Below are 17,572 nucleotides of genomic sequence, written 5' to 3'. Positions count from 1 at the left end.
TTCTAACAGGGAAAATGGTTTACCCCAGTGACTTCTGCCTGGACATACCGCCCCACTCCGATCCAATTGAGGATCTTTAATAGTGTTAAAATCACCCCCTACAATAATAGGATGATTCTGATAAGGAACTAGTTGGTCATGAATAGTTTGGAAAAATGCTATACTGGGATTGTTAGGGGTGTAGAGGTTGCACAGCACTATCGTGTGATGAAAAAGCTCTACTATCAATAGTAGGTATCTACCTTTAGGGTCTTTAATTTCTTGTTTAATAAGAATCGGCAAGCGCTTATAAATCAAAATAGCTACCCCGGCTGATTTGCTAGTCGCGGAAGCATAGTGTACCGTTCCCACCCAATCTCGGCAAAGCTTTTGATGCTCCGCATCAGTAAGATGTGTTTCCTGTAAGAAAACCAGATCAGCTGATTTCCTTTTAAGAAGGGAGAGCATCTTTGTTCTCTTAATGGGAGAATTTATACCGCAGATGTTCCATGAGAGCAAGCGCATATGCTGACTAGCTATATACTTCCATCACGAAGAGAGTACTGAAAAAAAGTAAAAAGGAACTAGAAAACAGGGATCTTCCCAGCTGAGATCCCCATTTTTTGATGGTCTGTGGCCTAGGACCCAGCGTACAACAATCAATACACCCCCAGATCCATATCACAGCACACATATCCAGTTTACACAACCCCACTACCAAATTCCCTTCCCTCCCAGCCCCCCTTCCCCTCCCATCACCCCTGAACATAGAGAAACTGAGCCGTACAGCTAGGGGAGATCACTACAATACAATCGGCTTTTCTAGCTTCCCCCAGCCCATCCACCTTCCCCCCAAATACCCCTATATCAGTAAGCATCTGGAATACAAACAGAATTAAGAGAAATGAAAACAGTTTTAATAGAAACAGTTCTAATAGAAAAACCATGGAGGGTTCCCAAAAGGCAAACAGTGCCCTATTTACGTTTTGTAAAATAACCTTAGAGATCTACAGTTAGTGAGACAAATAAGAAGGGCGTAAAGGGAAAGGAGAGGGCGTAAAGGGAAAGGGAACTGAAGCAGAGAGCAAGGTCCACGCCAAAATTGCTGCTCAGTCCTCAATACGAGAGCCAGCTCCCCATCAGCCTCGTACACGGGGACCCGCCTACAACAGCCATTGGAGCTCCCTTCAAGGAACAGTATGTGGGCTCGCTACACTATCGAAAGGTCCGGCACCAGGAAAGAGCCATAATTAAACAGGGCTCCCTCAACGTGAAGCACCAGTACCTCAGAGCCTCAAGGCTCCAGCGCCATGCAGCCGGCGGCAGCCCCGACTAAATGTTTGCAGTCGCCGTGCTCTCACGGACCAGATGCCCCTGCTTCTCCTGGTGCAGACTTGTCCAGCATCATGAGATATTCTTGAGCCTCCGCCGGCGAATTCAACCATTGGACGCCTTTCGGGTTAAGCACTCACAGTCACGCCCAGTACACTATCAGTGCTCGTTGGTTCAGGGCATAGAGACGGCTGCAAAATGGCAGCAGTACCCGCCTCTGCTGGCTGAGGCCGACGGAGAAATCTTGAAAAATGAGCACTTTGTTTTTTTCGTGTTCCAGGCCCTTCCCAGTGCGGGTGGATTGGAGAATCTGGGATTTGTGTTGGAAGTTTAGGATTTTTGCGATTGTGACCCTCGGTTTCGCTGTGGTATCCCTTTTTGGGCCTAAACAATGGGCCCTCTCTATCCTCAGTGGACTATGCACCAGGGGAAGGTTCAGCACACGTGGCAGCCATTCCTCCAGAAATGGAGCCAGATCTTTGTCAGCTATTTTCTCCGGGATTCCAACAAAACGTAAGTTTGATCTTCTCGACCTGTTCTCAAGGTCCTCCAAGCGGTCAGTTTGTTTCACCAGAGTTACTTTGATGTTGGCCACCTCCTTCCGCATGCCCTCCTGGTCATCCTGGACATTGGAGACTCTCTGTTCAATGGCTATAACACGGGAGTCCAAGCCAGCAATAGAGGTTGTCAATTCTGTCAATTTATTAGAGATCGCTGACAGTTCAGGTCCAAGGGCATTGCGGACCGCCGAGCGTATTTCCTCCAGTGCTAGAGTCGGGGATGCATCAGGGACAGCCCTTTCATCATCCAAGGCTTGCTCAAGGGGTCGGGGCCTGTCCTTTTCTTTCTCTTTCCTCGCCGCCCGGGACGTCATTCTGCCAGATGCTGGTAAATATGAGTGCCCCCGATGATTATAGATTAAAATGTCCACTTTATGTCAAGGTTTGGGCCTCAGATGGGGTGGAATGAGGGCAAAAAGATCGAGAAGGGAAATCCTATGTCTGATCCCCTCACTGCATCATGTGATCTCCCACTAATCTTTTGATGTGGATTGGTTTCTCTCTAGCAATGTTATCCTTCAAAATATCTTTTTCAGTAGCATCATGCATACAATGCAGAGAAAATAGTTTCTTCCTTTTCGAAAACCAGCCATTCTTGAGTTTTCACTTGTCTCAGTCTATGGTGCTAGGAAACCTAAATTCATACTTCTGAAGGACTGGATAATATTGATTTGGCTATTTTGCTAGTCCTCTTTATTCTTATACAGATATTGCCCTTAAATGTATTCCTCTCTATATGTAACTGAAATTAAAATTATGATTTGTTTCCTTTTGAGACCTTTGGATTCCATGATAACCCAGGAAAAATGTCAAAAATGGAAGACTATGATATTTCTAATTTGTGCAAAAAAATAGTAGAGAAACTAGAAGCTTTTATTTCATAACATTATTATTATTATTATTATATTAATAATCATTTTGTCACCAATAGTTTCAACATGCAGGGATGCTAAAAATACCAGTAAAATGATGAAAATGTGCCATTGCAAAACATTTCCTATTAGACATTTTGCACTATATAGGGGTTCTCAAATAACATCATGTAGCTAAGTGCTAATGTGATTTACATATTTGAAAGAGCCATGCTATTATTCTTTGGCATTTTGCTGTTAAAGGTTTGCTGGGAAACTATAGATTATTATTAAAATAGCTTTAAAGTGACCTTTTATTGTCCTTCAGCAAGCTTCATTTTTCTCTCAAAAAAGTTTTTTTTTTTTTTTTAATCATAATTCAGTGATGTGCAAATCAGTTACCAGCAAAGGCTCTTTCCTATAACTGAAATCACACAGCTGGGTTTCTTTTTGCATTAATTTTGTTGGTAGGGTTCTTACCTCACAAACATTTCTCTTTGAAGTCTTGCAGTCAAGCCTAATCGAGCTTCCAGTTTTACAACTGCAAAATCTTTTATCTCTTTTTTCCCACCACCTATCACAAGGTGCCTAATTCCAATGATCAGATTCAAACAGGGAGTTTGTACAGGGATTAAAAATTCCACATCATCACACACAAGAGTTTGACAAGGATTATTCATTCTGCAGCACGTAATGCCTACTACAGAGAATGAGCAAGTCAAAGCGAAATACAGGTAGATACTGTAAGAGGACAGGAGGTGTCTGATGTAGACATTTGACTGCTTGGATGGATACTGAATCATCAACCTTACCATTTCTAGCAAAATTAGCAATGGCCAGTGCCCCTGCCATCTGCAATTGAGTGTGCTTGGAAGAAAGCCAGGCTGGGATATTCTGGTAAACGATGCCACATCCATTATCAAACAACTTCTGCATTGACTCATCTGTGATGCAGCAAAGAAAGAAAATACTTTAAAAAATAATGAAGCTAAGCTTTGCATCACTAATTTTCACAAGGGATCAATAATATCTCATTCTAAAGAACAAAAAGAAACAGGGGCTCTCTGAAATTCCAGTTTCCAGCTAATTTAGTCCATGAGGTTTTTTTGGGGTTTTTTTTACAGAAAGATTAATGATTAGTATAAAGGGAGAATTTGTGCAGCTGATCTACTGATAGAGAAAGAAACTCAATTGCTGAAATACAGCTTCGAGAAAAGATATTTTGTCGAAAGGTAAAATTATTATTATTTGATCCCAACAAGCATTTAAAGCAACTAATGTGATTGAAATATAAGCAAGCTCTACACCAGGTCTTCACAATACAAAACTGCATTAACATCATTAGAATAGTTTGCAAATAGTATGTTTTTTTATTGTCTTATGGATCTCCTGTGTAACTTACAGACTTTTGCCTAGATTCTAGGGGGAATCATACTGGAATATGATAAATCTCAAATTTCTCAGTTTCCCAGAAACAGATCACACATACCATTGGAAAAACTTTTGACCTTCTTTTGTAGAAATCAGGAGCAACACAACAGCAATAACTGAACATACTACTATAACCCTGGCTGTAGCATGCAATTGATGTGCCACATTTGACTTCATGTATCTGAAAATCAGGAATTAATTTTCTATACTTTAGGCTTCTGAATTTAAGTATTTATAAAATTTTAACTTCAATGTTTAGGGTTTTTGTTTTTTTTAGCTAATTTTGAGATTTTCTTGAATGCATAAAATTGGTGAATTTCAAACACTATAGCGAGATTATCAGTTATTTCCCAAGTAATCAAACTGAAAAGTGTCCCCTAATAGCCTATGCTTCCAAAAAGACATGGGGGTAACCTGCTTGACTCAGCAGTTACAACTCACAACTGTGGCAAGACTAAATTGGGATTCTAAGAAGGCATTAAGATAACCTGCATGTAGTGACCATGGTTAAAACTCAAAATTCAATGAGCATGGGGGGACCTGATATTTTGCACAATGGCTTAACTAGTTTTGGTAGCTGTGTGGATTATCAGAAAACTTGATAACTGGATGTTGGATTTAGTGGCAGCCATAGAATCATAGAGGATGATGAAAAGGCCTAATATGGTCTTCCAGTAAAGGTCATAGAGATCAATATTGTAATAGATTGTGGCCATGCTTAAAACTGATATGGAGGGCAATGTTAGGAAAGGAGTTGAAAGTTCATGCAGAAGACAAGAGGTGGGAATTTGGTATTGGGTTGAAAATGGGACTTTTTATGTTTATCTATCCAAAAATGGAAGAATTGAAACTAGGCTAATTGCCCTATCCAATTAGGCCTTTTCCTGACATCATTTACTAAGACACACAACAAAAAATGTGACCTCAAAAGTGCCCCCTCAATATATTCAAAACAACACAAATTGGGGAACTATATTATGAAATCTGGTGTCCGGTAGCACTGTTATGAGTAATAACTCAAATTATAGTGTTTACCATTTTTAATTTACACAAAAAAGTGCAATTTGAAAGTGCTTGCAAAATTTTTTTTTAATAGACTGATATTTTAGTCAAAATTCTTTAAGATATAGATGTAATATTATATCGATGCTCTCCTTTCTTAACGATCAACCCAGCTCATCTACATGTGCCTTCCCAAGAATCTCCTCACTGATTTGATTGTGATGCAATAAAACCGCCACGTACTCATTACTCAAAATAAATTCTAGCAAGAGCTGGGTCCATGTGCCTGACACTGGCAGTGTTTCGACAGGAACTGTCTGCTTAAGGGATGAGGAGAGGTGTATCAAAGATAAACCAAAAATGGTTATAAATTCATCCCCACCAGAGTCACATACCCTTTTTATAATTTACTTACTAGTCTAAAGTCATGGTTGCTTCTAAACTCCATTCAGATTGTCGGACATTGTCTATGTCAACCGTGAAGGACTCCTGTCACTACTCACACTACCCTCAGAGGGCAAAGGAGGTTGGGGCAGTTCCAGTTCATGGCTGCAGGAAGGTACAGCCGGCAGCTGCAGTGGCTCTGGTGGTGGTGGGGGAAGCATGACAGTGGTGCAGGCGGGGGTGGTGGGGCCATCCACGGATAGCCTGGTGCAGGCTGAGGTGCAGGTGGCTGTCCCACAGCAGGGTCTTCAGCACGGGCAGGTGCCATCCATGGGGAGGGTGGCCCATAAGATGGAGGGTAATGCATCCAGGGCACCATGAAAGGCCATGGCGCCACTGGTGGCTGCGGCTGCACAGGGGGCAACCGCTGCAGCATCTCCCTCCACACTGCCATTTGTTCATCAGTTACCCGGTAAAGGTCCCGTATTGCCTGCTGAATCCCCTGTCCTTCCACCCTGATGGTATCATGGAGGGCTTGTGATTCCTCCCTGATGGTATCACGGAGGAATTATGATTCCTGCCTCAGCACATCAGGCAGGCCTGAGATAGTGTCCAAGAGTCTGGCGCTTTGCTTTAATAACAGTCTCTCGGCCTGACTGGCAACCAGTTCAAGTTCGGGCTGGTCGGACGCACTGCTGTCCTGCGTGTGATCCTGTGTCAGCCAGTGTGTCCTCTGGCTCCTCTTCCCGCCACTGCTGCTCCTCCTCAGGCTGTTCTAGCTGTTCTCATCCGAGGAGTCTGGGATTATCCGCAGACGATGGTATAGCCTTTGGGGGTCGTCTAGGTTCAGGTCCAGGACGCTCATCATCTGGTTCCACTAAAAAAGAACATAAAAAATGTATTACACACTGCCAATTGGTGTGTTATGTAATTGGTTCATATGGGATGCATGCTACACTAGATAGACCTAATTACTACTCCTGTGGTACAGAGCTATTAATGCCCCAGGCATTCTATATAGCCACAACCCAGCTTTACACTTCAGGTTGTATTCCTTGTGGCAGATGGAGGCCTTAAGCCAGGCAGCAGAGTGCTTGGGGACTATGAATTTCAGAGGAGACTGAGCACTTTCCCTGTGCTGCACAGAATTGAGGAACAGTCTACCAGTTACACAAACACAAGGCCCTGTCCTTTGAAGATTCAGGAAAGTGGCTAGATTAAAAAAACAAACAAAAACAAGAGACCACAAATGTTATTTGCATTGCAGGGACAGAGGACATTTCGTATCTGTTGGGGATCTTGTGAAGTGGAAAGTGGCAGAGGAGATAGGCCTAGGGTGAGCATACAGCTCCATGTCAAAGGGGACTAGCCAATCCAGTCCTGGTTTTACCACATTGCTTTCATTGAAAAGTTGTTCTGATTTCAATAGTGATTTCCCGAAGAAAAGAAGAACATTATCTCATTGCATGCCTTGTGGTAAGCCCGGAGCAGGTTCATGGTTTTTCCCGTTGACCAGGAGCTACTTGGTCACGCTACATGCAAAGAATAAACCAGCCAGCGCAATATTCTGGCTTTTCTCATGGAGCTATATAGTCACCCTACATAAGCCCTAACAAAGAACCTCCCCTATGCATTTTAATATATAGGCTATGCAAGTAGACAGCATTTCTTCATACACACATGAAATACCACTGCACACTTTGACCTAGCTTATATGAACAAAGCCGCAGCAGATATAAGGTGTATACTGGCTTTGTACATAAATGTGTAGATCATGCATTCCTAATATTTTAGGATAATGATTGCCCAAAAAAACAATTTTCCCTATGTTTATTACAGAGCTTAACGAAACTGCTATACTCTATATGGTGTACATATGGATAGGTTGAGATGTCACCAATTTTGCTTTGCATACAATACATGAATACATTTACTATGGGAGTAGCTTTAAAAAGGCTGGCTTAATAAGAAGTGCTTGATGGATATGAGTACAGCCTACTTAAAAAAATGTTATTATTATGCTCACCTTCCTGCTGTAGACAAGGCATGGTGTCAAGCTGGCCAACTCCACCCACAGCTGCCTCAGATAAGGTATTGAGTATCAGCTGCTCAGAGGGAGTGAAGCTGATGTGGCTGCCTTCTCCCTCTGCATTCCTCCTGGCCTGCTTCTGCTTCACAAGTCTCCTTAGGTCCCTCCACTTGTGCATCAGTTCCCAATGCTACCGTTGTGGTGGAACACAGAGTTGACAGCGTGCCTGATCCGCTTCCAGATCTGCTCCTTCCTGTATGCACCCACCCTCTTAGACTCGGGACCAAACAGAAGATTCTGGTACCGCATGACATGCTCAACAAAAATATCCACCTCAGCTGGCAAGAAGTTGGGCTTGCGAATCAGAGCTGCACATGCCTGAGACATGGCAAAGGTGGCCAGTGAGTGGGCAATTGATCCTTTTGAGGGCAGCCTAATCTGTGCCTCACCCCACGTAAATTACGCACACAGGTGGGTCCTATCTGCATGTATTGCAGTTAAGCTCGCCCTCCATTAAAATTGATACGGAACATGTGCGTACTGGCTGATTTGTGCACGCTGCCTATTAACATTAATAGACATGTGCGCGCATAGCTATTATCAATGATATCCAACATGTGCGTGCGAGTTGATTTGTGCGCTTTACAATAGAAATTGCTGGTGCATGCTGTTTCTTTTTGCCAGGGGAACTGAAGATTCTTTACCTACGAGAGTTAATAGCTATTTGCCTTTGGCTCCATCCACTCTTTAACATTGAGGAGGAACTGACTGCCTTGCTGGGTGAGGGAGTGAGTTGATTAGCAGCTGGCCATGATTGAGTTAACCATCTCTGTGACCCTGCAAGCCAGATCCTGCAGTGTTCACACGTATGTGCACATACTGGTGTATTGTATGCTGCAGCAATAGGAACAAGAGTCAAATGTTTAGGTAAAAATGCTTTCCTAATTCATGCATAGGGGGTAATGTTTATAATGTTTATCAGTTCAGGGATACTTGTTGTTGTGACCATCGGTCTACGACGGCTTCTCCTCGCCTACCTCACTCTTCTTGCGGCTCCTCCTGCTCACCTCGGACTACTGGCTGCCGTCCTCTCTGGCGTCTCCGGACTGGCTTTGATGCTGCTTCCCACCATGCTCCTCCAAGGTACCATAGAGCGCACGTGTGCACGCTGCCCTCATCTTTATTTCCTCGTTGGCATGAACCTCAGGGGCATCCCCCTGAGATGACGTCACACTTCCCGGATATTTAAGCCTACCACTTTTGCTAGCTAATCGAGTTAGAACCAGAACCCTACGGATGGGATTCACTCTCTGTACCAAGGCTACTCTGCCACTCCAGCGTTATCTGGAACTCTTATTGCTAACGGGGTACCCGCTCCTCAGGGGCCTCTTCTGCTTCTTTCAGGTGCTATCAGGAAACCGGTACTTGCTCCTCGAGGGCCCATGTTCCCTGAGTCACTGCCTGCATCTACCTCCCTTTCTACTTGGAAGACTTCACTAACAGTTTCCATCTGTGAGTACAACTACCAGTACTGCTTCCCTGGAACCAGGTACTCGCTCCTCGAGGGCCTGCCCTCTGTTCCAGTGCCAGACCTCTCGTCTAGTGGAATCGCTGTGTGAGTACAATACCACTGAATCTCTCTGCTCTAAGGGATCAGGTACTCGCTCCTCGAGGGCCTGCTCTCCCTGTCTCGGACCTTCTCCTATTCTACCTGGGTCTCTGTATGTTTCTTACTGTGTACTCATAACTCTCAGTCTCTTTCCACTACAGCACAGCCAAGCAGAGGATTTGCTGTTCCAGCGTCCTGTGGGATACTCGTCCAGCCGGGCTCAACATCTACTACTCACTACTGCCACCTCTGGTGGTTATCAAAACTGTTTAAATTAAGATTCAAATCTGTGTTTGTATGTCCAGAGTCTAGTCTGACACCGTGGTCCCTCACAGGACTGCCTCCCGTGGGTGTGGTCAGCTGCCACAGTGTCCAAGGATCCACCCAAACATCAATAACCATAACACTTATGTAGAGAGTTTCACTTTCACTTTCAAACATGTTTTGCTGCTTCTCACATACTTATGTAAGTTCAATAATTGATGTATTGTAGCAGCTCACATTTGTATGTCACTTGAATCTCTTCCCAGTAAACCAGCTCTGCAAAATTTCTTGTAGCCAGATGGTATTCTATAGCTTGGTATGTTGAATTCTTTTGAGAGGTAGAGGGGACCTGTATTACATACCTGGGATAACACTGTTTTTTCTCCAGGCTGGCGGCAACCTGAAGCTCTATAAAAGTGGTGAGGTTACAAAAAGTATTTTGCTTTTTTTGTCCAAAAAAAATGAGCATGTGGATGAGGTGTACAAGATGAAAAATGTGGATATGTAAGAATAGTAAAGTGAAAGGTAACAATGAGTACTCTGTTTCTATAATTGACTATGTATGTGCTGTGATATTTGAAGAGTCAGTGATTTACTGATACATTTTGGCCTATGGCTGCCCCCTATACATGGCTTCATGGTCTATATAGTACTGCAGAGTAGGTATAGGGCTGGTAAGTACAATGGTGTTCTGTCCCTCAGCAGTTTCTCTTTCACCATCTGTTCTTTATGATCCATGTGTGCACTACAACTACCCCCTGTGAGTGTGTAATCTTTCTTCTGTCTGCTGTATTACAGTTACAATGTGTAAAATAAATAAACACATAAACCTAAATCTAACCAAAATATTTTTATGCTACACAGCCCTGAGTGCCTCCCTGTGGCCCACAGCTGTGAAGAAATAATGAGAAGATAGCTAGGGATTTCTTAGTCATATGTTTTCCTATATGTGTTGCATGTTCATATAGTTGGACACCACAGCTGTATGTGTAGCTGGTGACGGTGCTGCCGTTCTTCATTGCAATGCTGGTGATGGTGACTGTGCCACATCTCCTTGGCTTGAAGGCTGGTTGTTCCTCCTTGACCATTGGAAGAATTGTTGAAGTGTTACCATGAAAGAAACCTTCTTTGTGCATGTTATTATTACTATACTCCCCTTCTCCCACCCTTGCTTCACCCACACCCCCTGCCAACACTCTCCCATCCATATCATCCCCCCTTCCTCTTTCATGACCCACCCTTCCATCCATTCCTTCTTCCTTGAGCCAGCCTTCCATCCATGATCCCCAGCCACCCATTATATCCCCCCTTCTCCCTTGACCCTCCCTTCCATCCAGGACCCCTTCCCCCTTCTATGACGCTCTCCCCTTCCATCCATCACTATCCTCCCTTCAACCACTCTGCCTCATCTAAAATAAACACACCAGTGATAAACTGTACAAATATTTATTGTTACAAATTAAAAAAAATATTTGGTATTTTTAAAGAACACCTTATTTTTACCAAAAAAAAAAAAAGGATGGGAATGGACCGCCGGATGAGAATGCCCAGCAGCTGTACGGCCCTGAGGATCCCATCCATGTTCCTGACCATCCTCTCCTGAAGGCATGCACACCTCTCAGTTCCTCTTGCACCCCCCTCATGAAAGTGTGAAACTCTCGCTTAATCAGAGGCTCGTCATTGGAAGAAGGTGCTCTCGATGATGAGCCTCTTCGCTGCTGACATGAGGGAGCGTGTAGAGGAACTAGAGGGCCGTGTATGCCTTTCTGGGCCAGCAAAGGCTGGCCATCCTGTGTCCCCGCATTCCTAACTCTTCGGGCAAAACGGGGAGGATGCCCTATGTGGGAGGGGGGCTAGGGAGAGGTCCGGGGTGCGCCTCTTCATGGGGAGGTGGCCACCGCCTGCGATGTTGCCTGGGGGAGGGGGGGGGAGGGAGAATCCTGCTCGTCCCCTGGAGCGACTACTGGTGGTTCTGGTGCCAGAGCTGGGCCTGGCCTTTCGTGGTCCTATTCAGGTTCTGCAGCATTTTAAAACAAAAGGAGGGGTTAGAATAAACAGTACATTCACGTGGAAAATCATGAAAGAACATTCCATTGGCATGGAAGGATCACTTACCACCAGGCCCAGCCCGCTCTGCCCGCAGGCGCTCCAACCACCTCCTCTTCTTTAGGCACAGCCACTGGGCCTTCTTCTTCAGGTCCTCTATCTATTGGAAAAAATGGAGAAGAATACCATGAGTGTATTCTGTAGGTGCTAATAGGACTTGCTTACTGGTATGTGACAATCAATGCTATACCAACATTTTGCTACCATGAAGAACCATGGTACTGAGGTTCGATTATCATGTGACAAATAAGCAATGCAAATAATCTTTGGGGTTTACATTACACTCTCCACCCAAAACCCTATACTATAACACTCTGTTTCTCACTTACTTTCCTCCTCCCAGGCCTAAGTCGGCCTTCACACTCCCACAGTGCCCCATCTGCAGTAGATTACATAACTGTAAAGACTGTCAACTTAGTCCACGTGGGTGGGAAGCTCTCTGGTTAAATCTTGCCTGCACCTCCCGCCAGGCCCTCCTCAGTCGGGGGTAGTGCATGCTTCTGCCTTTGATAGGAAATAGAAGTCTTTCTTTCTCCACCACCAGGGATGCAAGCAGAGCTACGTCCCTGGTGGTGAAGTTTGGCTGCCTGCCCCTGCCAGCCATTTTGCACGCACTGAAGGATCAGGAAGTCAGGCTCTCGTGTTGGCTGGCACACGGGCGCGTGCGAATGCATGGCACGCATTAATATATTTGTGCACGAGCTGCAGCGCACAAATACGCGCGCAAGTCGCAGACGAAACATGTGCGTATTTTGCATAGTTCGCGCACATATGTGCGAACCTTGTAAAATACATGCTGCCCGCAATGCGTTGAGCCCTGCACGCATTTATAACCATGCGTGCGCATCTTTTAAAATCTACTCTTAAATGTTGTTTCTTCCATGTACTCTCCTTTATTTCTTATCTCAGTATTTTGTTTTTACATCTATTCTTGTCTCCATATATCTATTTGTCTCTGTCCTATTTCTTCTCTGTTCTGGAGTGCTTTTCTCTTTTCTAAGTGGTGATGAGGCAGTGTACACACACTTATCTGTATAGTATTTTCTCTTCTTCCTTTTCCTTTTGTCCTTAAGTAGCGTCTTGTCTTCTGATCTTCTTCAGTTGCTGTTTTCCTGTTCTATAACTAACATAAAAAAAAAAAAATCTCCCTGTCACTGCCCCTTCTTCTGCAAGCTATGAATCAGTGTGTTCCCTAGGGTGAAATGTCAAAGTCATCTTGTTGTTTACTGTGATTGACTAATTGGAAAAAAAATAATAATTATATTCACCCTGATTTTAGACGAGCAGTTCCCTACTTTTAGTAAGTGTCTCTTTCACACAGGCACACTATATTCTAAGGTCACCAGTCAGTGTTTCTTTGTCGAATCTTTTGCACTTAGATAAGTGTTCCTTAGAACTTCAGCAATTCACTGTAGATTCTTATCAGATGTTGCTCTGACTTGCTAGGAATACTTTATTCGGTTACTTTATTTATCTCCAAAGTAACCTTGGCTCTCTAACAGCCTCTTTTACCCTTGACAGGCATTTGTGTCAATATTACTATATAGCAATGTTTCAGTCTCCTGTTTGGAGCACACTTGCTTCCAATCACTCAGCATCCTATCCTAGCTGACATTAAATTCCACCAGTCAGCTTATTATGATCTGTCTTGAATTTTCTTCATACCTTGACTGATACTCATGATCAAATGTTACATTTCATACATACATACATGCACTCACACAATTACTTCCCCATGCCCTTATCTAAAATTATGTTTGCATAACAACGTTTTAGGTCTTGGTGCTGAGACACTGAACAGTGCTCTTGCTCCCAAGCAATTTCACCAGGTTTCTGCTATAATTCTCAACTGTCACCTGTCTTTACCTGCAGGAAGATCACTGCTTTCAATGATGCCATTGGCTTGAATAATCCCTACAGTCCTTAGCTGGTCTGTAAAATTAGGTTTACAACTTATATTTTCTACTTGGGTTTTCTATTAATGTTATTTCTTAATTTTATATACTTTTCTGTAGCTCTTTCCCAACTTTCTATTCTTTGTCTGTGCTTTAACCTTCTAATGGGACACTGCCTCTGCCTCATCACAGGTTGTTAAGGAAGCCGTTATGTTCCCTAGGATACGGCTTAGGTGTACACTTTGGTTAAGGTAGCTTTGGGGCTAACCATTAGCTCTAGGTGCGCGCGCCGTGCCGGCCGCTGGTGCGGGATTCCCAGGCCCGGGAGCCATTTCGGAGGCCTCAGCCACGCCCCTGAAATGCCCCCGGGCCGGAAACACGCCCGTGGTCCCACCCCCAAATGATGTGCTGCCGCGACACGCTCAAGACGTGACGTCACGACGTTTGGCGTCACGGCATGTGACGTCACGTCTTGAGCGGCCAATTGCACGCACAGGGGCCGCTTTCCCCCGTGCAGGCGTCCATCTTCGCCGGGAGGCAGGGGAGCCACGATCCGTTCCTGCTGATGGCTGCAAAAAAAAGTAAGTCGCGCAGCGGGAGGCAGGAGAGGTCCAATGGGGGCTGCAAAAAGTAAGTTGCTTCGCCGCTTCACACTGTCAGTGTCTCTACTTCCCTCCTCCCGAAGCAGGGCGCGAAAAGCAGCCTTGTTCCGGGAGGAGGGAAGAAGGGGCTGGCAGTACGAAGCGGCGAAGTGACTTACTTTTTGCAGCCTCCTCCGGACATCGGAGGGGGCTGCAACATTTTTTTCGCTTTTTTTTTTTTTGCTTCGGGAGGAGGGGAGAGGACTGGGGCTGCCCCGGAGACCGGCATCCATGATCGCGACCGGGGCAGGTGAGCGGGGGCTGGGGGAAAGCTTGCTGCCTACCCTTACCCCTGCCTCTACCGCAGGGGTAAGGGTAGGCGGTAAGTTAGCAGGTTAAACGCGCGACAAAACTGCAGGGAAAGATAGCGATAATCGGGGCGCGGGTTACGGGATGCTAGGGAATAGCTAATTCGCTCGTTTACATGCAATATACATGCCGCGTGCGGAAGGGGTTGCCCGGGGATTTTAGGACGCGGTAGGAGTAGGTTAAAGGGGATTCGGGATCGCAGGAAGGGCTAACGCGGCCGGAAAGTGAGTAGAATATGGGTTAGGAGCTGGGTAAACGCGGTCGCACTTTACTGGATAGACCTGAAAGTTAGCAGAGCAAACCATTTGAATATGGACCTCAAACACAACTTCTGTTGACTCAGTGATTCCTAACATGGTAGCCAATGAAATTCGTAAAGGGGTTGATATTAAAAAAATTGACCTGGGTAAATATAAGCAGTTGAAAATCTGAATCTTCCGACCAGTTAAATCTGTGGATAAAACCACAAACAGCACAAATTTGACAGAGCAAAGTAAGGGCCTACTGGAGTCATTCCCGGCTTGGGTTGTTTTTTTTAAATTTATATCATTAGTGAGATATTCAGCTAAATTTATTTATATAAGTCATGCCTAAATCTGCCCACTTGAGATTTGAGTTTAGCCATATATTCATTAGTAGCTTAATATCTGGCTAAACTGAACATCTGGGGAATATCCAATATCTGGGGAAAGATAACCACGTGAATCTACCTGGTTATCTTTCCAGCTCAGTGGGATTTGAAAATCTACCCCAAATTGTACATATGCATGCCTTCCCAACTTCCTTTTCACTTATCAATAGGATCCTGTGAATTTTCAGACAAACTTCAGTCATAATAAATTGAGGTGGGAAAGAGGACAAGTACTTTCAAATAATGGTGTCAGCAATGAGATATGGCTGAAATGGCCTTCATGATGTATCAGAATTAGAGACGTCCAAACTTCTGCAGACTAGGTTAAGCTCTGGATACATCTAGAGGTGCTAGAAAAATGATATGGAGGAGGAAAGGAGTTCATTAAACGGTATGCTATACCTGGAAAAAGTTTTTTTTAAGTGAATTTGAAAAGTTTACTTCAGATTTTATGAAAAATCTGAAGTGAATTCCAACAGATTACAAATTGGATTATTAAAAAAAACTGTGAAGCAAATTTTTTGAATTGTTTTGAAATTCTTTCTAATTTTCCCCAAATTTGCTTGCAAAAGTCCATCTAATTTTCCCAGCAGAAGATCCACATATTCCATTGAAAAGAAATCCAGGCTAAAGCATAGCTGATTCCAGTTCTCTTTAAAATTGTTCACATACCTTTAAACGTGATGATGACAGCAGGTTTTTTGTCCCTTACCTCCAAGGAGCAGCGATATAATGAGGTCAGTTGCACCCTTCATGCTGCCAATGTTCTCCGTCTTTGAGCTGTCTTCATAGCTCAGTAGTATCGCACAGAGGGTTTCCTGCACACCTGCTTCCACTAACTGAAGCTTCAAAGCATCTGGGGAGGTGCACAAATGCAGCTTCTGTGAATCACTCAGGATACAGGAAAGCAAATAGCCATTGAATTCCAATTATTTTTTATAGCATGCTGTTTACTATGGGGTGTGAAAGCAATTAGAGAAGAGGTGGAGTGTGCTAGTAGGAAATCATTCATTCCCTGGTGGTAGAAGCATGTACATAGTACCGTGGAGTGCTGCATAAAACATCGGAATGCGTGGTAAATTCACTTTCAACTTAAGTTTTTTTTCAAAACTTTCCAAATAGCTTTTATTTACTGTTTTAACTGGTGTGCTGCATGAAGAGAGCAACTGGGGGTTATGAAACTACAAATAGTCACATGATCACAAGATCTGCCAAAATGGAAACACTTTATTAGAAGTTTAGGGACTTTTTCAGAGCCTGAGTTGCTTGTAGAAGAAGTGATGCTATTCACAATGAAGTGCTACCTCAAAGTACAATAATGCTTTTCTGAAATGTTTTTCTAGACATTTGTGGATAGATAATAGTACTATGAATGATGGAGCAGACCTGTGGTTAGTAATGCTAAGGTCTGATTAGGCATACAGAAAGGATTTAAATTCTTGTTGTCAATGGGTTTGCTGGTTGTCCTCTCTCTCTATTTTGCAACAGACAATAATACCGTGCGCTCTTTTCTAGTTTTGTGCTGATAGCATAAAATCTGTGAAATTGGGATCTATACAGTATATATATATTTTTCAAAAAAATCACCTAAACTGTGTCCTCCACAATGCACTCTCGTAAAAATATTGATAACATGAGTGGGAAAAGCTCATATCCCAGGCTACCAACTCTGTTGCTTTATAACGGTCAGCCATTATCATCATTTTCATACAACTCATGCAATACAAGCATCCTTTTTTTTTTTTTCCAATATTTAAATCTGCAATTTAAAACTTATCTTTCTGAAGTAAATCTTCAATTTTCAACTGCAAATCCCACATCGGATTATCTCTTAAATGTATGTAATATTTATTATTCTGTAAATGTGACAACCTGAACATTTTATATTTTTCCATATCCAAAATGATCTCTCCCTTATCTGCAGGCTTGAACACAACATGATGCACCTGAGCCCAGTGGCATAGCCAGAATTGATTTTTTGGGTGGGCACAAGGGTTAACATGAGTGAGCTATAGGCATGCAGCTCTGAGACCTACTAGTTGTAATTTTATTGATAAATAATGCCATATATTGTACCCGACAACGGCTTTCTAAGTAGTTTGCAACAGCCATTATGCATCATGTATGAAACTTTAAAATATTTTACCTCAATTATTTCAAGCACTTACCAGCATTAAAAATTCCTTATTAATCTGTATTAATTTATTTTATATTTTTTTGCAGTTTATAAATGCACAAGTATATCATGTAAAAAGCAAACAATCAGATCCAATCAATCATGTAATAAAACAAAAATTAATGTATTCTTTCATGAATGCTTTTTGCAGAAAGCCAGAAATCATCATAACTGCAATAAAATAGCATTAATCATCAGAATAGGTGCAGAGCAGAGCAAAGGCAATTCACATTACAACTAACATGAAAAAAACAATATTCAAAGTCTCTTCAGCAAAAAATCTCTCTCCATTGCTATTCTGTGAAGTAACACAAACTCCTGCAAAGAAAGAAAGTTACAGCACTGACTCTCAGGACTCAAATAGCAGTAACCT

General features: G+C 43.3%; 1 protein-coding gene across 1 annotated transcript in view; it reads right to left on the bottom strand.

Annotated features, from left to right (window-relative positions):
• The window catches only part of LOC115095556 (rap1 GTPase-GDP dissociation stimulator 1-like), a 264,340-nt gene that overhangs the window by 76,620 nt on the left and 170,148 nt on the right, over positions 1-17,572 (bottom strand). Inside the window, exons 8-9 of the mRNA XM_029609455.1 lie at positions 15,736-15,879; positions 3,535-3,666 (exon numbers count right to left, since the gene is read on the bottom strand). Coding sequence (XP_029465315.1) covers positions 3,535-3,666; positions 15,736-15,879 — 276 coding nt within the window. The remainder of the gene's footprint in view (positions 1-3,534; positions 3,667-15,735; positions 15,880-17,572) is intronic.

This window comes from Rhinatrema bivittatum, chromosome 7 (genome assembly GCF_901001135.1).
Source record: "Rhinatrema bivittatum chromosome 7, aRhiBiv1.1, whole genome shotgun sequence".
NCBI classification, from domain to species: domain Eukaryota; kingdom Metazoa; phylum Chordata; class Amphibia; order Gymnophiona; family Rhinatrematidae; genus Rhinatrema; species Rhinatrema bivittatum.
Note: the sequence above shows the minus strand (reverse complement) of the source record. Positions and strands in the feature narration are given on the sequence as shown.